At 49.8% G+C, this 21811-nt stretch overlaps 10 protein-coding genes across 10 annotated transcripts; 7 read left to right on the top strand and 3 right to left on the bottom strand.

Moving 5' to 3' along the window:
• Positions 1-242: 242 nt before the first annotated feature.
• A1O9_03985 (3-carboxy-cis,cis-muconate cycloisomerase) lies at positions 243-1649 on the bottom strand (the record flags this gene model as incomplete). The annotated part of the gene is made up of 1 exon (XM_013406277.1): positions 243-1649. The coding sequence occupies one exon, from the start codon at positions 1647-1649 to the stop codon at positions 243-245; it is 1407 nt and encodes a 468-aa protein (XP_013261731.1).
• Positions 1650-2557: 908 nt separating this feature from the next.
• Positions 2558-3466, top strand: A1O9_03984 (glutathione S-transferase; the record flags this gene model as incomplete). Its single annotated transcript, XM_013406276.1, has 2 exons — positions 2558-2627; positions 2718-3466. 2 exons carry the CDS (start codon positions 2558-2560, stop codon positions 3464-3466), a joined length of 819 nt encoding a protein of 272 aa, XP_013261730.1.
• A 203-nt stretch (positions 3467-3669) lies between these two features.
• Positions 3670-5092, bottom strand: A1O9_03983 (uncharacterized protein; the record flags this gene model as incomplete). Its single annotated transcript, XM_013406275.1, has 2 exons — positions 3670-4749; positions 4823-5092. 2 exons carry the CDS (start codon positions 5090-5092, stop codon positions 3670-3672), a joined length of 1350 nt encoding a protein of 449 aa, XP_013261729.1.
• A 1760-nt stretch (positions 5093-6852) lies between these two features.
• Positions 6853-8426, top strand: A1O9_03982 (uncharacterized protein; the record flags this gene model as incomplete). The annotated part of the gene is made up of 3 exons (XM_013406274.1): positions 6853-7037; positions 7087-7737; positions 7784-8426. The coding sequence occupies 3 exons, from the start codon at positions 6853-6855 to the stop codon at positions 8424-8426; spliced, it is 1479 nt and encodes a 492-aa protein (XP_013261728.1).
• A 685-nt stretch (positions 8427-9111) lies between these two features.
• On the top strand, positions 9112-10820 carry A1O9_03981 (uncharacterized protein; the record flags this gene model as incomplete). The annotated part of the gene is made up of 7 exons (XM_013406273.1): positions 9112-9138; positions 9194-9513; positions 9570-9754; positions 9815-10049; positions 10094-10180; positions 10226-10307; positions 10362-10820. The coding sequence occupies 7 exons, from the start codon at positions 9112-9114 to the stop codon at positions 10818-10820; spliced, it is 1395 nt and encodes a 464-aa protein (XP_013261727.1).
• A 200-nt stretch (positions 10821-11020) lies between these two features.
• On the top strand, positions 11021-12136 carry A1O9_03980 (uncharacterized protein; the record flags this gene model as incomplete). Its single annotated transcript, XM_013406272.1, has 3 exons — positions 11021-11608; positions 11664-12011; positions 12059-12136. The coding sequence occupies 3 exons, from the start codon at positions 11021-11023 to the stop codon at positions 12134-12136; spliced, it is 1014 nt and encodes a 337-aa protein (XP_013261726.1).
• Positions 12137-12773: 637 nt separating this feature from the next.
• On the top strand, positions 12774-15178 carry A1O9_03979 (uncharacterized protein; the record flags this gene model as incomplete). Its single annotated transcript, XM_013406271.1, has 4 exons — positions 12774-13021; positions 13070-13799; positions 13848-14093; positions 14159-15178. 4 exons carry the CDS (start codon positions 12774-12776, stop codon positions 15176-15178), a joined length of 2244 nt encoding a protein of 747 aa, XP_013261725.1.
• A 594-nt stretch (positions 15179-15772) lies between these two features.
• A1O9_03978 (uncharacterized protein) lies at positions 15773-16798 on the bottom strand (the record flags this gene model as incomplete). The annotated part of the gene is made up of 1 exon (XM_013406270.1): positions 15773-16798. One exon carries the CDS (start codon positions 16796-16798, stop codon positions 15773-15775), a length of 1026 nt encoding a protein of 341 aa, XP_013261724.1.
• A 1086-nt stretch (positions 16799-17884) lies between these two features.
• Positions 17885-19458, top strand: A1O9_03977 (salicylate hydroxylase; the record flags this gene model as incomplete). Its single annotated transcript, XM_013406269.1, has 6 exons — positions 17885-17948; positions 18005-18429; positions 18479-18591; positions 18643-18793; positions 18844-19181; positions 19248-19458. 6 exons carry the CDS (start codon positions 17885-17887, stop codon positions 19456-19458), a joined length of 1302 nt encoding a protein of 433 aa, XP_013261723.1.
• A 420-nt stretch (positions 19459-19878) lies between these two features.
• On the top strand, positions 19879-21618 carry A1O9_03976 (uncharacterized protein; the record flags this gene model as incomplete). Its single annotated transcript, XM_013406268.1, has 1 exon — positions 19879-21618. The coding sequence occupies one exon, from the start codon at positions 19879-19881 to the stop codon at positions 21616-21618; it is 1740 nt and encodes a 579-aa protein (XP_013261722.1).
• Between the last annotated feature and the right edge of the window lie 193 nt (positions 21619-21811).

Raw genomic sequence — 21811 nt, 5'->3', positions numbered from 1 at the left:
AAGATATGCCCGACGTAACTGATATCTGAGTCTTGGTGATTTGACTGTACCTAGGCAGTTCGTGTAGTCGAAACAGATGGGAGCGTCCTTGTAGTAAGAAGCATCTACGTGTAGATGGGCAAGTGCAATAGGCTTTTCTTGATATGAGCTGATTGTGCTGTGGTGGCAGGCGCGGAGGCTTAAAACATGGCTAGCTAAGGAGATTGTTTGGTCGTACGGTTCGCACTTGTGCACGTACTCGTTCATACCAAACTCGCTCTCCTCGGTTTTCGAGGCTCATCAGCGAGCTTGAGCACTCGATCGACCATCACCTCACTATATCCGAGGTAGTTCGCAGGGTTGCACAATTTCTCCAGCTCGTCCCTACTTAGCTTGCTCTTGATCTCATCGTGTTCACAGAGAAGATCCAACAGCTGTCGGCTTTCCTCATGTGACTTCCGGCACAGGTCGTAGACAATGTCGTGGGCATACTGCCGGCCCAGGGTCTTCCCCAGTCCCATCATCACGGCTTCAGACACGATTGCACCTTTAGATATATCCATATTCTTCTTCATTGCATCCTCATGTACTTCAAGGCCAGCGATCAATTCTGCAGTCTGTTTTAGTGTCGCATGGGTGAGAGTCGATATCTGTGGCAGGACAATCCATTCAATCTCCCATGGACCGGTACTTCGCTCGTGATCTTCGACCATTGCCTCGAATAGACTCGTGCTCAATTGCCGAACGGTGCTGGCCATCGCGGTTATGTAGGCACATGATATAGGGTTTCGCTTCTGCGGCATGGTGCTGCTAGACCCTCGATGAGGCAAAAATGGTTCGGAGACTTCTCCCACTTCGGTTTGGTTCATAAGCTTCACATCGAGAGCAAATTTGGCGCAAGTGCTTGTGAGCATGGCACACAATGCTCCATAATCCGCGATTCGGTCCCTTTCCGTGTGCCAGGCTATGTCTGGAACTTTCAAGTTGAGGTCTTTGGCAAGTTCTTTCTGGCATTCCAGACCCAGGTTCGGATGATCTTCTGAGGGTGGCAACGTTGCTAAAGTGCCGGCAGCCCCCGAGAACTCGAGCACCGTCAGGCGATGTTCAACGTCCTTGAGTCTTTCTTGGTGTCTCAGAAACGTGGCCAGCAACCGGGCCAGCTTGAAACCGAACGATATGGGGACAGCTTGTTGCAAATTGGATCTTGCCGCCATAGGTGTCGACCGATGCCGCTCTGCCAAAAAACGCAGAGAGGAAATGATTCCATGGAGAGATTTCTCAAACAGACTCAACGTGTCCCACAATTGGATGACGGTTGCAGTATCAGTGACGTCCTGAGTTGTCGCACCCCAGTGAGCCCATTCACCCAGCCCAGGCTCAATCTCGTTGACATGCTTGACCAGCTGTTTCACCAGTCCCAGGACTGGATACCCAATCAATTCGGTCTGCTGTCGTAAATCCTCGAAATCGACATTTCGGACATCCAGGCAGAAGTGAATAATCTCATCGGCTGCCTTTTGTGGTATTATTCCCAGCCGCGCCTGAGATTTCGCCAAGGCACCCTCAAATGCCAGATAACACTGCGTTCGCGTTTTGTCAGACCAAATTGCTGCAGACTCTGGGGTGGAGAGGATATTCCCGAAGATCATCGAGTCCTGGACTGTGCTCATTTTGAGACTGAGATGGCGATAATTGAGCATGACGGTTATCGCAAGCCCAAATAATGCCAACTATCTAGGAGAAGCCGGCTTGGAACAGATTACCCAAGGGTGTTAATTTCAAGGTCGGCCAAAAAGAGGAGATACCGGAGCGCTTAACAGCCTCACACCTCACGCTGATCACTGTGAGGGGTTGTACTGCAAGCCTTAAGTTTTGGGGCGCAAACTGAAGTAAGCCTGACCGAGTATGATTGGCAGCCGGTTTAATGAAAATAGGCCTTTTCAAGGATGCTGACCTCGGGCTTTCGTGACTGCATCACATCTTCGCAATATCTGGCGTCATTATTTGGCGTTGTGATCTAACATATCTATCTCAAGCACCTGAATAGGCAGTAAAAGATTGCCAGTCTGGGGCTATGCATTGCTTCGGAAACTACCTGTATCATTCAGAATGGTCTGGCACATACCGTGATACCTGTTACCCATTGTTGATACCCATAGGGATGCTGGAAGTGAGTCATTAGAAGGAACAGGTCACACTCCTCCTTGCACTGAGTCATTCGTCACGTGCCTCGGAGGTATATCGGCCCGACAACCGACGGAACCATTCCGACATTAGAAACATCCGCGTAAAAGGTGGCATGCCATGCTGGGGCATATTAAGTCCACTCAACCTCATCACTCCGTCATACCTCTTTGATCAACTTGACCCAGAAATAGGACAAGGACCTCTAGAAGAGATTGCATTGGGTCCTGTATTGTTCGAGTATTCAATCCTGGCATTCCAATCTCTGTGGCAGCGGTCTCTTCCTACCTTCAGCCCACTAACATCCAAGCGACTTCTTACGAAGATTGTTTCGCCTCTTGCAACCAGACAGCCTCTAGTAGATTACACCTACCAGTCTCTTCGAGTATTCGAGATGTCTACCACAACACGCTCAAGCAAACGCCAGAAGACCAATGATGACCTGCCTTATACCTTGATTTATTGTAAGGCTTCTGAACCCCGCCCTCATGACCCTCTTTAGCAGTTCCTTTTAGCAAATGCTCAGAAGCGACTCACAGCCGTCAAATGAACAGGGCCATCAATCCCAGGACGAGGAGAGCACGTACGTCTCGCATTTGAAGCCTCAGGAACACCGTACAGCGATATCTCAAACGAGAGCAAGGACGGCATCAACGCCGTCCTCGCACAGATCAGTGGGGAGAACATAGGTGACGAGCACAATCCGCCTCCGCTCGCACCACCGGTCCTCAAGCACGGAGAAGATATCTCAATCTCCCAGACCCCCAACATCCTGCTCTACCTGGGTCCCAAGCTCAAGTTGGTCCCTAACATCGAAGAAGACCCCATCGGAATCTACCACGTCAACGCGCTCGCCCTGACCGCCTTGGACGGCCTATCCAACGAAACGCACGACACCCACCACCCGATCGCCACGGGCGATTACTACGAAGCTCAGAAGCCCGAGGCCCTCAAGAAAGCCAAGGACTACCGCGCAAACCGCCTTCCTAAATTTCTCGAGTATTTCGAACGCGTCCTCAGAGGAGATGCTTCGCAAGGCGGTGAGTATCTCTACGGCGGCCAACTCACGTACGCGGATCTGGTGTTTTTCCAATGCTTGGATGGTGTGTCATTCGCGTTTCCTAAGTGTACGGCTAAGCTCCGGGAAAGCGGCGATTATGATCGCGCTTTTGCGCTTTACGATCGTATCAAGGGTCTTGAGAAGGTGAAGGCATATCTTGAGAGTGATAGACGACAAAAGTACTCGCAGGGCATTTATCGTCATTATCCGGAGTTGGATGAGGACGGAGAGGGTGATGCGTAGGAACGTGAATGGTGCTCAGGAACGGGGTCATTCAAAAGTTATGAAAGCATTTTCAACAATAAATACTAAGTATTAGTCCTTGGGTTATATCTCGAAGATGGGCCCCCTACAATCATTAACAAATAGGATATGGTTTCCTCACCTGAAGTGAGTGGCATCGGTAGCAACTCTTAAACTTTTGCTGGCCAGGCCATGGGCCGTTCTTAAGTGAAAATGCTCGGGTACAAATTCGTGCTGTTTTCATTCTCCAGAATCCAATCTGCAGCAACCGCCGAGCCATTCAACAAAGCCTCCATCTGATCCTCCGTGCACGTCGCCGTAGGATCATACGAGTAGCAGACCCACAGCAGCTCCGGCGGATCCTCATTCTTGAACGCCCACGTATCAGCCAGTCCGGTGGTGCTGTAACTCCCATTGGCAGCGGTGTCAACCTCACCGGTCGAGATGTCTAGGTTGAACAGAGCTCGATGAAAGATTTTATAGGCTGTTTCGGGCTGATACGATGGTACCTCGTGGCCGGATTCGTACACGCGGCTGAAACTGAGATTGCCGTATTGCCTCACCTGGCCGCCTACGTAGCTTTCGTTGGCGTGGATGGGCTGGTAGCTTGCCTCGTGGAAGTCTTGAGTGTGCGTGTGGTTGATGGCGAGAGATACCGCTTCGCCGCCAATCCAGTTGCAGGCGAAATCACGGTCGCCGTAGACCAGCGCAACTTTAATTCCGTTGTCGAGGAGATGGGTCAGATCCTCCAGCCATCCGGTTCGTGGGTAGTCGCCGATGCTGCGGAATGCGGTAGACGCCAGGGACGAGGATTGTGTGAAGTTTAAAGGCACGCCTAATGCCCGCTGAACCTGGTGCTGGTTGAGCCATCCAACGTACCACGGTGCCGGGAATGGATCTGGATCAAATGCGGCGAAGTCATAGTAATTCCCGCCGGAGTGGTCGAGATATGGGTCGCGGACTCGGTTTGTCCAGAATGTTTCCGCATCCTGGCAGATCTTGTTCACCGAGGTGTCCACTCCGCGTTGGTCAGGGTCAAATTCCAATGATAGAGCCCGGCACTTGTTGATTCGATCTCGACAGCCCCCTTCACCGTAGTAGGCGTCGTTCATCTGCTGGTAGATGGCCTTATTCACAGTCTTGATTCCGTATGTGTTGAATGCAATGTGAGAGTAGGATGGCCACTGAACTTGTCGATCGATGCAGCCATTGATGACCAGGAGAATATCGAGATGCAAGATGAATTCTTCGCCATCCTCGTCCGTCCATGTACCATTCTCGATCTAATGAATTTGCTCCTCAAAAAGGCAGCATATGACGGCCCATATCTACCGCCATAGGATTCGGTAGCTATACTGATACGGCTGTCATTAGGGTGTAGCCGGGGAATTCCTGAAACCATGTCTGCGCAAAGTGCCATAGCGCTCGGGCACCATTAAGGTTTCCGGAGGAAGTTGAGTTCGGTTCTTGGCTGGGGTATGTACCAACTTTGAAGGTGAGATTCTGTTCTGGTACAGTGTCCGTCTCGTTGAGGAGAGTGAAATCGCCGCTTATCAGGTCGATGGTGATGTTCTGAAGCGTGTCGTACGATAATCCGACTTGAACTGGTTGGTCAAGATATAGCATATTGACTAGATCGTATAAAGTTCGTAAAATTCAAACATTGGGTAGGTTACTGACCTTCGTTGTTCCACGACCAAGGATTGAGTGTTGTAGAGTTGGAGTCTGGGTTAGTGAAGCATGGACCATTCTCAACAAGCAAATCCAGCATAGAAGAACTGCCAGGTCCACGTTCATCCAGATTGAAAGAGGTGCATTTAGTGGGTTGTTGCGAGCCTCGAAAAACCAAAAGAAGGTGTTGATAGGATATGCTTGCGTCTCATTTAGATCCTTCAATTCTCCAGGAGCCATGCCCCCCTGGGAGAATAAGCTTCTCATGGTAAATTGTCGCTTCATTTTATCGATGTATGTTCTCCTATGCTCATGAATGTAAAGCACGCGCTTTCAGACCAGGTGGCGCATCCTAGAATCAAAGATTGAAATCTCATGCGTGGTCCGCGTGGGGTGCAGCCAGCCCATTTTGTGTTCTATGCCATGCTGGAAGAACAGCGTATGCAATTTGCATCATGCAGGGATTTGCGTCATATTCATGGTATATGAACCTGGCGGCCAAGCACTCTTTGTTCAGCGAGCTTCCTCTCTGAGCTTGGTTGTATAGTGATCTGCAAAGACAAGCTCTATGAAGCCATTATAAATGTCACACTTGGCCTTCGCCAAGCTCCTGACCAGAGCTTGCTGTTACCCTGCTATCTTGAGCCGAATTCATTGGTGGCTGACCTGGTGCTGTACTGTACTGCTTTCGAGACGAACTCCTCTCCTTCTGCATTGCAGGTAGAGAGAGATGATCGTGTCAAGTGTTTTCTCTTGGTGTAAGCAGTCTCTTGGCCGCTGACATCCGATCACCACATAAAAGATTCAGTTTAGCCTCAATACTCTGGCTTGTCGGACGGGCTGCTATTTCACTTACTGCAGACTGCTACCGGCCTGTGATAGAAGAAGCAACTAGGTATCTCGGAAGACTTCCAAGTCTGAGTCGAGACTTGAAAGTATCTTCTCCTAAGTGCACGTCACATGATATGTCACATGATTAGGGGATGTGCACTGAGGTTGGATCATTTCTCCTATTTAGCTTTCTCTGACTGCGCGTCCCTCGTTGGCTAGATAGAGATAGTTCCATGAGCACCTCCGTAGACACCAGTTGAGTAATCTTCATTTTATGTCTCAATGAAGCCAACCGTGTTATAGTCACTCCTGTGACAGGGTCCTGGTTGCTTGATGAAATGGGGCTGCGGAAATCTCTCCCAGCCACGAGCACCCCTCAGCCCCTCCTCGGATGGTCTTTGTTTGTCTTAGCTAAAAGGTTTGCCGAACACGTTACCCAGGACTAATGCTCTAGAATATGTGTATGATGACCTCCGGATTTGAATCTCGGTTCGTGGCCAAGATATCATTCAAGTAGATTCACCCACATCTGCGTATCCGTATGCTTACTACCCCAGATATACCGAAATTGCCGGTGGAGAATGGTGACAGATAATTCTGAGCCCCCGGATAGGAAGATTCTGGGGAAGGCGGATAACCAAGCTAGGCGAGATCGAAGGTCTGGGGGGACACGCTGCTTGGCATGTCTCAATCGAGTTTTTCCTAGGTTGCGGAATGTGCCATCCCTGTTCCGCAGGCTGTAGCTCGCAGCAAGAAATGTTAAGTCAGAAGTTCTACAAGACATGGCAGTACGGGGTGCTTTAAAAGTTCGAACGTTGCGCTCTCGAAGAAGACCTCGTACAGTGCAACATATTGCAAGCTCACTAGAATTCTGAGCGATGGCAATGACTGAGAAGATAGCAGAGACTGGCGACGCGGAGGTTCTTCATGGAAGTGATACCTCGGCTGCCAACAAAGACGACTACAGTGATGCAATTGACCCCGTCCTTGAGAAAAAGATCCTCAGAAAGACTGATTGGCACCTGATTCCTATTCTCTTCTTGCTACAACTTTGCAGTTTTATTGATCGGTAGGCCTGCCAACATCATGTTTGGGAGTTGAACTAATTCATGACGCAGTATCAATATCGGCAATGCTCGGATTCAGGGACTTGAGGCCGATCTCCACATGACTGGCAACGACTTTAATATTGCACTATTTCTCTTCTTCATTCCATATATTCTGCTCGAGGTTCCTAGTAACCTCCTGCTGAAGCATTGTCGACCCTCACTTTATATTTCGGCAATGATATTCATCTGGGGTGTCTTGACCGTGTGTCACGGCCTGACAAAGTCCTTTGGGGGGCTAATTGCCTGTCGCGTCTTGATGGGTGTCTTCGAGTCTGGCTTCTTCCCTGCGTGTGTTTACTTGATGTCGATGTACTACAAACGCCACGAGATTCAGTCACGATTCACCATTTATTTCAGCTCTGGGATCGTGGCTGGGGCCACCAGTGGGCTTCTAGCTTATGCAATCTCCCATATGGAAGGCGTTGGAGGCTATGCTTCCTGGCGATGGATCTTTATTCTCGAGGGATTAGCTACCGTTGTCATTGCTGTGGCATCTTTCTGGATTGTTCCGGATTGGCCTGAAACCGCCAAGTTCCTGGCACCACATGAAAGAGAAATCATCATAAGACGAGTCGCAGAAGATCGGGCCGGAGCGACCATGAATCATTGGAACAAGCAGACCGCGAAACGGATCTTCAGTGATGTCAAGATATACCTTGGGTGAGTGTGACTGAGTTGCTTGGTAGATCATTTACTAACTTCTTAGCGTCATCATGTACATTGGGATCACGACGACAACTTACTCTGGTTCCTTATTCATCCCTACGATCTTGCGACAGCTCGGCTGGACTGCGGTCAAGGCACAAGTGATGTCAATTCCAATCTACGCAGTGGCTCTTGTTTCCACTTTAACATGCGCCTTTATAAGTGACACGATCAAACATCGATATGGTTTCATACTCGGTGGGAGCCTCGTTGCAACAATTGGCTACGTCGTCCTTCTGAACATGCTTTCGGTGACGGTTGGAGTAAGATATTTTGCCATCTTTCTCTTCCTGACTGGAGGGTTTATTGTCCACCCAATGATCATCATCTGGCTCAGCAACAATGTGTCGGGCCATTATAAAAGCGGAGTCAGCTCAGCAATGCAGCTGGGTTTCGGTAATATCTCAGGTATCATCGCCTCGAACATCTACATCTCAAACCAAGCACCTACTTTCAAGTTGGGGTTTGGGCTTGGTCTGGGTCTGGTCTGGGTCAATGTTTTCGCTGCAACTGCCCTTTTGTTTGTCCTTGTTCGGGAGAACAGATTGAGGAACGCCGGCAAAAGAGACGACAGATATAATCTACCAGAGGAGGAGCTGAAGAACCTGGGAGATGACCATCCCTCATTTCGCTTCACTTACTGAGGCTATTCATGCGCATAGTATGTGTAAGTGGGCATACCAGAGAAACTAAGATCGGAACCTCGAACAATGGGCTCGAAAAGAGACTATCTTGTTTCGATCACTACTAGCCTAGCTGATGATCAGTATAGAATAGTTGTGGTAGCTTTCGTAGCAATGGATAATCGTCGCGCACAGGGGACGAGTATGAGAGTTATGGAGAGAATCACAATAGACACAGTTGTTGAAAACCTTGAGGCATTCAGGTTTTCTAGATCGAGTCGAGTGTTCCAAGAAACTAATAACAATTATTACGAGCGTAGAACAATTTCTGCGCACTGTTCTAGACCACGCCTATCTGGAATTCCAACGATAATCCCAATCGCTCCGCCACGGCGTAGCCCTAAGTCTCTTATTGCAATTCTTAAATATTCCGAGAATTACATGTATCGAGGTTAGAAACAACATATGCCGGGCGTCTCTGTGCCTTCAGCATTGCCCAGAATAATCCCGAAGGATATGCACTTACCACTCCTCACGGAAGCTGGCCGCCTCCATTCGAGTGTTCTCGGAATGAGCCTCGGAGCAAGTCACCCAATCTCTACCACCACAATTGAGCGATTGATCTGGATCTTCCATATATTCCATACACACTAGAATTTTGCACCTTGCATGAAGGCAGAAGGCTACATCGAAAGCAATAGATCCAATGGCAGCGCCGGTAAGCAAGCCGCAGGTGAGTCAGAAATTCAATCTTGTTCGCCTATATCGCATGTGCTAATTGGCAACAGAACAATCAGAGCCTTCATGTTGTTATTGTGGGAGCGGGACTAGGAGGATTAGCATGCGCTATTGCTTGTCGCCGGACAAAACCGCCTTGCGATGTCACTGTCGTCGAAAGAGTGCCCGAGATCGACCCTATCGGGACAGGGATCCATATTCCACCGAATGCTTGCAGGGTGATGCACCATTTTGGGTTGGTAGAGAAACTGAAGGAAGCTGGGGCCTATGTTGTGCAGGACTTCACGTTGCGCCGGTATAAGGATGGGGAGATCATCGTTGAGAAGCCCCTAGGGGAAAGAGTGAAGAAGGAGTACGGAGCTGAATGGCTGTAAGTGATCTCCCGAGTAAAAACACGCTAGAATAGCGATGACTGATTTTTGAAAGAGCTATTCAACGAGGGGACTACCAAAGAGTGCTGCTAGACGCTGCACGAAGCGGTGGTGCACGTATCTTGACAGACTCCGACGTCGTGAACGTGGAAGCCGGTTCCAATGAGCTAGAAGGACGACAAGTCGTCATTCTCAAGAACGGTAAACGGCTTGATGCCGACGTCGTCGTTGGAGCAGATGGTATAGTGGAGGATTCCTTTGACAATTCAGTTAGACATTGAAGCTAACCACGCACGATAGGACTCTGGTCAAGCATGAGAGAGATTGTGCTGGGTCGGCCCATGCCACCAGTTGAAACAGGCGACTTAGCGTATCGAGGGACGTTTACTCGTTCTCAGCTTGAATCCTTCAACGATGAGAGAATCAATGCCTTGATCAAGAAAACCAATGTGCAAGTTTGGCTGGGCCCGAATCGACATGCTGTATTCTATCCATTGAGGAACAATACTGAGTTTAATTTGGTCCTGCTGCAAGTGTAACCTTTCCGAACGTCAAGTGCAGTTGCTGATAAGTCTACAGTGTTGCAGACGATTTGCCTCCGGGCGTCCGCACAGCCGAGGGTAGCCTTGACGAAATGATCAAGTGCTTTGAGGGATGGGATCCAATGTAAGCCTCATCAGCTCATCGGGGGTATCCTTGCTGACCTGCAAGCTTGAATCGCATCATTTCTTGCCTCAAAACAGCCTTGAAATGGAAGCTGCTTCACTTCAAAGAGCTCGATAAATGGACAAAGGTAGATTTTCCCGGTTATGTGTTGGATTTGCAAGCTGACCAATGGTTGAACCAGGGTCCGGTCGCCCTGTTAGGTGACGCTTCACACCCTACATTACCGTATCAAGGGCAAGGCGCTGCTATGGCCGTCGAAGATGGCGCTATTCTCGGTTTACTTCTTGCACGGTTGCAAACGAAAAGTTTATCGTCGCGGCCACTGATGCGCCACGCTCAACTGACAAGCTTGCTCCACCTTTACCAGCAATTGCGCAAGCAACGCACAGAGGTAAACGTATCAGGCGCGGTTCTCACGAGACAATTTTACCACCTGCCTGACGGTGAGATGCAGTTGGCCCGGGACAGGGAGTTGGCAAGTCTGCCCCTAGCCAAATGGCAGGGGCCAAGTAAGTGGAATTGGGGAGATGCTGCTTATCAGAAGAGCTTACTCGGCTTTGATGTTCTTGCCGATGCGGAGGCCAGGTTTGATGAATGGGCGCGCAATTCCTTGGGCACTGTCATTGGCAGCGCATTGTAGATATCCTTTGCTGGAGAGTCGGGTGTCGGATATTAATTGCTGGTGGGGTGGACATCGTTGGTAAGCCATATGCCGCTCCTGCAGCCAAGCAGCGGCACACCACGCCTGTATGCTCGACTGGTTGCCACGGCGTACAGTTAGATCCCATAGCTATTGAGATAGGGCAATAGAAACCCCACTTCGCTCATCCAACCACGAACATGTCGAAACTCATTGTAGTCGTCGGCATCACTGGCAACCAAGGGGGCTCAGTGGCACACAGGTTTCTGCAAGACTCAAATTACCGTGTTAGAGGAGTGACACGCAACCCCGAAGCCCCGAAAGCAAAGGAGTTCGCCACCCGTGGTGTGGAAATTGTACAGGCTGATCTGGATGAGGCCAAAAGTCTCAAGAAAGCATTCAATAAGGCCAATGTCATATTCGCAGTTACGAATTACTGGGAGCCGTTCTTTCGACCAGATTGCCGACAGGAGGCGCAGGAGGCGGGCATCTCATGTCGAGAGCATGCATCTCATGTCGAGTATCGGCATGGTAAGAACATAGCTGATGCTGCTGCTACTGAGGTCGATACATTACTCCCTAATGGGTTTCTTGTCTCCACGTTGAGTCATGCTGGCAAATGCAGTAAAGGAGCATTCAAAGAATTGTACCATTTTGATGCGAAGGCCGACATCTTCCCGGACTATGTCGGTAGCAAGCATCCTGGTCTGGCGTCGAAGATGTCATGCATTCAGACCGGCTACTTTTTCACAAGCTATCGACTAATCCCAGACTTGTATCTTAAGAAGGTTGGGATCTCTCGGCGTGACGCCTGTACAGTGGTGGCTAACCTGAAACCATTAGTTGTCGGACGGCAGCTTCCAGATGAGTCTCACGACAAACCCTGACAAGCCTGCACCGCACCTCGATGTCGTCGCTGACATGGGTAATTTCGTGTATGCTGTATCACATAGATCGCCCGGCGGCCACTACATGGCCGAGGGATCCACCTGCAGCTGGTCGGACTGGGTCAGAATCTGGGGCGAGATCACTGATCAGAAAGCTTCGTACCGGCATGTCACGCCGCGGCAGATGATAGACATGGCCCCTGACAAGGAGTTCGGTAGAGAGGTTGCTGAAATGTTTATGTATACCTCCAACCCTGGGTACGACGGGGGAATGGAATTAATCACGGCAGCAGATATGAGGAAGGTGAGTACGAAATCGTCCACCAGGTCCCTTTGCTGATCGGCTCGCAGGAAGGTATTGATTGCCCTATGACAAGCCTAGAGGACTTTGTCCGCAAGACTGACTGGACCGATATTCTCTCACAATGACACTTTCAAGAAGCGGCTTCTGGCAACCGTAGGTGGACTTTTGGTATCACGCAGATCAGCTGTCGGCCTGGATTTTACTTTAGGTTGATGAGACCAACCATTTTCCGTGCTACTGAGCAAGGGTGCAAGGCTGGGCCGACTTGGCCTTAGATAAAGCGGCTTAGACCCATCAGGCGAGTCCTGAGGTACACGTTAGTTACCACTAGCTAATTTAATTACAAATTCCAATAAGCATTGCCTTGTTTTCCTGGGGATTATCTGAACAGTCTTGAAATTAAATCCCTCTGGATTTACCCTATGTACTTGCTTAGAGGTACTCTCTTCTAACGACCTTTTTAGGGAAAGCCTTGATGCTCAGTTAGTCATAGTATTTTGAAGTTGCTGCTGTATGTTACATGATGCCCTACAAGCCTCATCCGGAGCCGTCAAGCGACCGCCGAGGAAAGACTGTGTTGGTGCGCACAAGCCTAACACGCCCCATAAATCCCGAGGCCCCGCCTCGAAGCGGGATCTTACAGTCATCATCTGGATCTTCTTCAACTAACATCATCCTGACGCTGAGAAATTCAATATTTCAGCCACAGGAGCCATATCTAAGGCTCCGGACGAGTCAATCTCATCTCGACGACTGCCTGACATGATTAACCATCAGAGCAGAGTGAAAAGAAGGTCGAGGGCTAAAAATCCCGCTGACCGAAAAAGAGCTGTCTATGTTGAGCAAGCATGTGCCGTCTGCAAGACCCGCAAGATCAAATGTGATGGAAGTCATCCTTGTGACCCTTGCCGCAGGCGCTCCCTCGACTGTCGATACGCACGAAGCCCTCTTGACGCTGCTCAGCAGCTGAGTGATTCGCCAAGCAGTACTTCCAGCGTCGTGAAGTCTAGGTAATTGCTAGCCGGTCAGGTCCAATTTATGTGCTAAAGAGCTTGTAGGGGCCTCACTGAGCTAAATGAATTGGTTTCGGCGCTTCAGGCAAAAGTGGCCAGTTTGGAACAGCAACAGCCCAACCAGCCTGGAACAAAATCACCATATCGACAAAATCCCCAACGAGTTTCGAACAGCCTTGGTGACGAAGCCGACAAAGGAACATCAGCACAAAATCATCTATCACTTTTTGCTGGTCCAACTAGTTCAAATTTCAGCTTCAGCCTTGCTAGATTGATGCTAGACCAAGAAAATGCCCCAGAGGCCAGAACCACCGATCTAGAACTGGACCCGGACCTCGCCGGCTCTGTCAGTCTTGACAGAGAAACGGATGAGGATGAAGAAGCAGGAATCACTCGGGCTCCTGACCTCCAACAAGATTTCACTGCTTCCGATTCGCTGCACGGGTTGGAAAAGAGCTATGCACTCCAACTGATCCAGATCTATCATGAATGTGTGGGGGTTTTGCATCCCATCATTGACATTCCATCATTAAAGACTCAGGTGGACTTACTCTGGCCGAACCCTGACGTTCCCTGTCCAGATTCAAGGCTCGCAACGTCCACCGAAAAGCAGCTTACTCACTTGAGAATGGTTCTCGCTATTGGTCTGCTGGCAGATGGAGGTGGATCCAGTACCATGAGCGAGAAGATTTACAACGAACTCCAACCAGCAGTCACAAATGTAGTCTTTGCGAAGACTTTCAGCTTGCAGGGCCAGATACTCCTGCTGCTTATGGTTAGCCTCCACCAATATTGTTATGGAGGCGCTGCTGACTTTGCAAAGGCTTTCTTCCACATGTTCAAAGATGATTGTCGTCTTGCTTCACGCTATGTGGCGATTGCCTGTCGCCTAATGATTGAAGCTGGATTGCATCAAAAACATATACTCACGCGACGTTTTGTTCAGAGCGAAGCTCGTGCAAAAGTCATCAATGTTCTGGTGACTTCCATAATATTGGATCGGCAACTCAACTTTAACGCTGGTTTGCCGTTTACATTGAAGGATGCGGACATTGATATCACAGAAATCGTAGGTTTCTCTCTCTTAGCATCTTATAAGCGTATGCGGACACGACCACTCACTACAACCTCTAGGATACATTGAACCCGTACACGAAAGCGATGACTTCATACATTAGGATAGGCCCTCCTGCATGGGCAGCCGTAACTGACGAACGTGGAAGATTAAAGCAGCGAATCAAGGACGAAGATTTTGACTACGTTGACTATCAAGTGCAACGCTGGCATGACAGTCTCCCCGCCTATCTACGTTTCGATACAGACTCAACAGGAGCCAACGGAATCAGGGACTGCAATACCCCCATTGACCGAGGAACACAAGTCCTGCGATACATACTCTATTTACGGGCCAACCAGTTCAGGATTGTGGTGATGCGACCTTTATTGTTCTCCTCACAAACTTATACGGCGAATATTAAGCGTGTGAGAATCGTTGCACACATTGCGTATGATACAATCGAGAGAATCACGGAAATGAATGACAAGTATGATCTGTACAGAAGACTGCAGCCAATTCTAAATCTGTTCTTGTCATCGGCACTGTCAACCCTATTCCTCGTCTACATTCACAGTTTGCGAGAAGAACGCTCCCCTACCAATGATAACACTACCAGTCTACCAGATTTCATCCAGATGGTACGAGATGGACTCAACAAAGGTCTTGAGCTCATCCAATCCTATTCAACTTTTCGCTCGTCTAAGCTACTATGGCAAAAGTTCGCTGGACCTCAGGGCCTCCTTCCTCGTCTCGGCCTTGCCGAGAAGACGGAAAATGCAGACATGACCGCTTCCGCGGTCCATACTAGCATGTCTACTGACGTTTTGTCGAACCCTAGCACCGCATTCGACAATTCCGACGAAAGCCATCTGAACGCCCAGCGGTATGGAATGGAGAGCGTGCCCGGGCCGTTTAACCCTGCCTACGCATATCCTTCAGCTGGTGGGTTCGCACCGGTTGATGCTGCTAATCCTTTCGAGGTGCACGGGATTACAACAGAATATTCACCCCTGCCATTTTTAAATATGAATCCTCTTCTCGTGTCTAATGACATTGATGTATTTTACGATGACATGTGGGGGAACACCATGTTTTGAGGATAAATCATAACTTCATAGAGCAATCAATGCCATATTTCGATCGAGATCTCAATCTACTTAGTCTCCATGTCCTCGAGCCTCCTTTTAGCTATACAGATCTGTGCTGGAGTGGGTATGCGGCCTCGGTGCCGGATGCCAGTGCCTCCACTATCGACGGAAACTCCCAACTGGGTAGCATAAAATCATCAACTTCTACGGCTTGTTCCCACAGATCGATGGAGGTCGGAACTCAGGCCTCCACTTCCAGTCTGAGAACTCCATCAACCCCATTGACCCCATTCTACACGATTTCGTTCGTGATCTGGACAGGCCTACTAAAAATTGGCGAGAAGTATTTGAAATCCCGGAGCGGACGACACGCACGGAACGAGGCTCGTCGGGATGCCTCGTTCCGCCACTTGCTTTTGTTACTGATTGGCTCAGGGAAGAATAATCAACTCGCAGTCACAAATTTGAACTCAATGAAATGTGGCCGAGAGTCGCACTGACCGCATCCTCACATAGATACTAGAATGAATCCATCAAAGAGGTGTCATGAACGCATCGCCCCTCGCAGTTCATGCGCAGCTCATCATGGCCGTTTGTGAAGGCCTACAACTTAAGTTGCCGGCCTACAATAGCTTCACTTAACTGCCACAGTCGTTCGGCAGCCTTTTGATCGCGGGCATGATCTGCTGCTTGTGCCACCTGGCAATCGCTCAGATAAATGACATCCAAATCTGAACTCAGCTTGGGGTCAAGTGCGGCGACCAAAGTCGTCGCAGCACCTTGGTCGAGATCCTTCCAGAACTCGGCAGTCTTGCTGATCAGCTCATGATTCTTCTCGTCCAAATGGCGCGAGAGATCCGTCCAAATGGAACCAGGATGGGTAGCAATCGACCGAATACCCTGGCTGGAGAGCTTCTGCGTGAGAGACACTGAGAAGAGGATGTTGGCGGTCTTGGATTGTCCGTAAGCGACGAACGGCACATAGGTCTCTCCTGGCGGCGGGTCGAAAGAGACGCCCGGTCTCGACATCGGCCTTTCCTCCAGAGGTATATCTTCTGGCCGTTTATGGAAGACATGGTCGCTGAACCGGATCGGCGAAAGGATATGGCCGGCGCTCGTGAGGTTTATAATCCGGGTTGAGCCTTTGCAAGACGTGCTTTCTTCAGCAGCTTTGATGAGCTTAGGGAGTAAGAGATTGGTCAACAGGAAGGGGCCCATGTGGTTCGTGCCAAACTGCATTTCGAGCCCGTCGGTGGTGTATTTATGCTCCTGGAGCACCACCGCCGCGTTGTTGATCAGGATATCAATTCGATCAACAATCTGGTTGATCGCCTTGGTGCCTTCCCGAACCGATGCGAATGATGAAAGGTCGACCTCGACGAGTTCAATCTTTGCATTGGAATGCACCGTTTTGACCTTACTGGAAACCTTCTCCATCTTCCACTTTGTTCTTGAAGCAAAGACGAGGAGCGAGGGTTCATGCGCGGCCAAGGCAAGTGCCATGGACTCGCCGATGCTCTGCGGCGATACGCCCACAACCACGATGACTTTTCCACGGATCTCATCGCTGAAGGCTTGCGCAACCGCTGTCGCCGTGGTTTCCTTGTTGAAATCCGGATTGGTGGTCATGGCTGATCCACGACCCACGGGAAATAGCCCTGTACTCTACACCCACCCGCCGAAAGTGTCCAGGAGCCTTGCGGCTAGATTGATCTTCCCGGCGTTAACTTCTTGCGGGCTGTGACATAGACCTCACAAGGATGAAAGGGAGTGATGATGTTAAATGTTGAGGTGTCTGCCAAAGCAAGGCGCCCTTTAGTCTCGGAGTTACCCGGTAAAGGTTGGTCTGCAAATGCGTGGGCGTTGTCTCCACGGTGCTGGTGAATTGAACTGTAGCCTTAAAATGGGATGTGGTTATCAAGGTGGGGTGGCTTTTCAGGACCCCTCTGCCTAAGGTATGTGCCCAATATAGGCAATAGAGATCTGTCTATCTATCTATTGACTCTGGTGTACATGTGTTTAGACTTTATGCAAGGCATCATCATGAATTCGGATGTCACACCGAGGAAATTGAGATAAGGTGATGGTGGGATATTATTATTATAGTACATGGGCTGCCCAATAAACCTGACCGTTCTAGGCCCATTCCTGGAACCACTCCCCACAGAACCCAACATTGGCTCCGGTGTAGCTGCTCGTTACATACAAATAACTTGGGATGGGGAAACGGTGGGGACGAAAATCACCCGCAGGAAACCCACATCCAATGAACACGGCAAAAACTCTACGGTCCATTGTCCATTTCCGTACAATGCATATCTTTAGGCCATCGGCGTCGGCAGTTCAGTTGGAGAAAACGGGGATGGTGCGGCGAATGCAAACTCTCCAGCCCGCTTCTTGTCTGTGCTGCCTTGAATGAAACATGTCGACCCATAGCAATCCATCGGTAAAGCATGAGCCGTAATCTGATGATGGGGCTTGCTATGAATCTGCCTAAGCCCCCGATGCCTCAAAAGGATCCGCATCTTCTGGCGACTTCTTCTCGAACTTCTCTCCTTGAAGGTAATGCTTTGGTGGAACTGACTTATTTCCAAGGACACCCTTCAGGTACCAGCGAACTCGTATTCTTCCTTTGCGCCTTTTCTTTGATTTTGCTGGTCTACGTGTGCGGGAGTCTCGTTCTCGAAAGCAATCCTGATAACTGCCATTGCTACTATGGCGGCGGAACTGCCTGCGGCAAAGGCCAAAACAGGCATCAAGGTCATCGTTGTTGGAGCAGGTGAGATCAGAACAAGTCCTGCAAGACGACTTGCAACCGCTGAACCTGTAAAACAGGATTTGGCGGGCTCACGGCTGCCATTGAATGCCACCGACAAGGCCACGATGTAGAAATCTACGAAGCATTCCCAGTTTTGAAACCACTGGGTGATATCATCTCATTCGGATCCAATGCAGGCCGGATTTTCCGGCGATGGGGTGTAGACGGCGAGATCACCAATAAAATGCGAAGCATCAGCATTGATTTGAGGAAACACGGTTTCAAGATCCATAAATACACGGGTGAACACATCATCACGCAAGCAACCCCGGAGCAAAATCCCGACGCTCCGGTTTTCAATGGCCATCGAGGCGAATTGCACGAGGTTGTTTTCAATCACGCCAAGGACGATTTGAACATTACCATCCATCTTGGCCGCCGGATAGAAAAGTACCTCGAAGAGAAGGACAGGGCAGGTGTAGAGCTCGACTCTGGCGAAAAGGTAGGTTTCCTGACCCAGGCTGGTTGAAAAAGGGCTTACCATCGGTCAGGTCTGGGCAGACCTCGTCATTGGTTCGGACGGCGTTCGTTCAAAAGCTCGTGAACTAGTCTTGGGCTATCTCGACAGGCCAAAGAGCAGTGGCTATGCAGTTTTCCGAGCTTGGTAAGCTTGATTTTGGAAACAATACCTGGTTTTAGTGCTAATTGATTAAAGGTTTCCAAATACCGACATGATCGCCGATCCTTTAACAAAGCACTTTTGCGAGAATGGGGACACTTTCAACGGATGGATTGGTCAAGATGTCCATTTCCTCTTTTCAACCATCAAAAATGGAAGTGACTGTTGTTGGGTTTTGACGCACAAGGTAGGATTCCCGATGACAGGTTTTGAGGGGAACTAATGTGTGGCTTCCAGGATGATGCAGATATCGACGAATCTTGGTCCTTCCCAGGAAAGTTGGAAGACGTCTATAAAGTCTTTGAGGGTTGGGATCCACTCTGCAAAACAATCGTTTCCAAGACCCCAGAGAGTCATCTAGTAGACTGGAAGCTGGTTTACCGAGACCCCCTCCCTACCTGGGTCAGTAAAGGAGGTCGCATTTCCTTACTGGGGGATTCCGCCCACCCATTTCTACCTACATCAGCCCAAGGCGCAACCCAAGCGATGGAAGATGGCGTCACGCTTGCAGTCTGCCTCAAACGAGCCGGCAAGGGAGAAATCCCTGACGGCTTGAGGACATACCAAAGAATAAGGTAAGGATTGGGAGATGTGGAAGCAAGGGGGTCTTTTAAGCAACGCTTGGCTAACCTTGACAACAGATACGACCGCGTCAAGGCAGTCCAAAAAACCGGCGAGACCACCCGCGACATGTGGCATAAGGCAGACTGGGATAAGGTCAAGACAAATCCCGAATCAGTCCAATTTCCAAGAGAGGATTGGATTCATCAATTCGATGCCGAGAAGCATGCCGAAGAGGTCTTTGAGGAGAACTTCAACCATTTCAAGGCCACGGTAAATGGTATTCACTGAGTTATTCAGGAAGTTCTTGCAGTGCTAACCCGGAGACACCATAGAACCAAAACGGCTCCCTGCAAAATTATGAGACAAAAGAAAAGCAAGGATTTGACGTGTCCGCGGTACCAGTTTCGTTAGAGGCATAGAGTTTTCTTCAGATGAGATGAGGGAAGACATTGTACTGATTTAGCGCATCTTCAGTCGAACTTCTAGTTGTATGAAAATATGATGAAAGCCATTAACAGTTTATAATTGTTGGAGCAAATCAAGACTCGCTTGACGGGTACTTTTGATCCACCGTATGAAATCTACTGTGGATATCTGATTCCTTTCACAACGTCTTTGAAACAAAGCGATTCCAATTGCCCAAAGCTTTTCCATACATACCAAGGAACGAAGGTTTAGGTTTCATTGGTGAGAAGCTCCTTGCCCATAATGGGAATCCCACGACTTTCACAAGACCTCCAGGCCTACGCAGAGGGTGTCATCCTCGGCATGTCAATGCAGCCCCTAAACGTAGGTACAATCGATCTACTGGTCATTGATGGGCCATCCCTGGTGTACCACGTCTACAACAGGCTGCTAGCATACAGGGCGTCTAGAAGCCCAGTTCTCGATGGAGGGTTTCCCAGTTATTCAGAAATCGACCAGGGATTTCAGCATTTCCTGCTAGACCTTGAAAAGCGTGGTGTTCGAATCCACCATATTTTCTTCGATGGCGGCTTGCCGCCGTCGAAGCGGTCAGTTAGGCTGGACAGAATGGAGAAAGTCCGCATTCAACTAGAGCGCTACCGTATGCAACGTCCTCTCGACCCGATGATGACATCAATAGGCGACATTCAGTTCGAGGACGCTTTGTGGAACACCTCTTTCATATCAACAAAGAAGGCAACGCCTCCACCTCCACCCTTTATGGTTGCAAGCGTGATTGAATTCCTGAGAGCTAGCAAATGGAGCCACCTAGTCAGCGTCGTTTCGGGGGAGGCAGATTCCTTTTGTGCTCAAGCAGCATGTGAGACCTCCGCAGCGGTGCTGACGAACGACTCTGACCTTGCCGTGCACGAGCTTGGGCCCAAAAGCTCGTTGGCAATGCTTGGTTCGATTGAGAAGAAGTTTTCCGGACAGGGAAAAGGCAAATACTCGCTGGCGATATTATCACTCCACCCCAAGACTATCTCTGAAAGACTGGGTGTTCCATCCCTAGTGCACTTTGCATTCGAGCGGTACATGGACTCGAGCATTTCGACAGCGATGGTAAGGGAGCGAGCAAGAGATAAACCGAGGCTCGAGAATCTGAGGGTTCAGTTCAATGAATTCGCGGAGCAGTACCTTCCTCCCCAGCCCCAGATGACGACCAAGGTGCCCTCCCCTCTTGGCGGCATCGATCCGCGCACTGCAGAGCTCATCGTCTCAACCCCTGGCTTTCCTCACATCTATCTCACGTCGCTGCTTGAAGACCCATCCCGTGACTCAGCCTGGTCCTATGGTTCTGACATTAGGGGATTGGCATATTCCCTTCTAGCATGGTCAAGCCTAATATCCCAGCCAGAGGCGGTGGTAGAGTACGCACGGAAGGGCCGAAGAATCACATCCACAGCCGTGCTCCAACTCAAAAGCAGTCAACTCCAACACCAACTGCATCAGTGGGTCAACACGCTAGAGAAGTCCTACACCACATATCCGGACACTGTAGCCACGCCTGCAAACGAACCCGAGCGTACATCTCTCCTCCTCAACTGGCACCTGCTTGGCTCCAATACGGTGCACCAGCAGCTTCTTGCACGGGGGAAGCAGCCGGTGCCCCTGTCGCTCCTACACGGCACGGTGGGTCTCACGAAACAGCACCGCAACGGCTCGCTAAGGGTAACGTGGGACGAGATCCATTTCCTGGCACAGGTACACGCGGTGCTATACTCGTTCCGCATCCTCAAGCAGATCGCAGAGTATGTGCTTCGTGTTCGATGCCAAGACCCGGGTCAAGCTCCGGGTCAAGGTCAGGGCCGGCCCCCTAAATCTACTGATAATGGTAATTATGGTGATGAAGCCCAGACTACACAAAACGATCATGACCCGATCGAAGTGCTCATCCGAGAGTTATCTGCGAAGTTGAAAGACATGCCATCCATCGCAGCCCTATTCCTCTCGGTCTCTGATCTACGCACCAGGTTCCATTAGGTCAGTACTTGATCCTCAATACCAAAAAATACCGGGCTGGTTTAGACTGACAAATCTTATCCACGACATTAGTAGGTCGTGGGACCAGAGGCAGGCGAGCTTCAATTGGCTCTGATGGTTTCGATGACGGGCGCATGAACAGATGTGTGGATCAATATGGATGGAACCTTTCGAGGACTCAAATCTTCCTTCT

The sequence above is a fragment of the Exophiala aquamarina genome (assembly GCF_000709125.1).
Source record: "Exophiala aquamarina CBS 119918 chromosome Unknown aczIA-supercont1.3, whole genome shotgun sequence".
NCBI classification, from domain to species: domain Eukaryota; kingdom Fungi; phylum Ascomycota; class Eurotiomycetes; order Chaetothyriales; family Herpotrichiellaceae; genus Exophiala; species Exophiala aquamarina.
The sequence above is the reverse complement of the archived record's forward strand: the minus strand, read 5'-3'. Positions and strand labels throughout refer to the sequence as shown.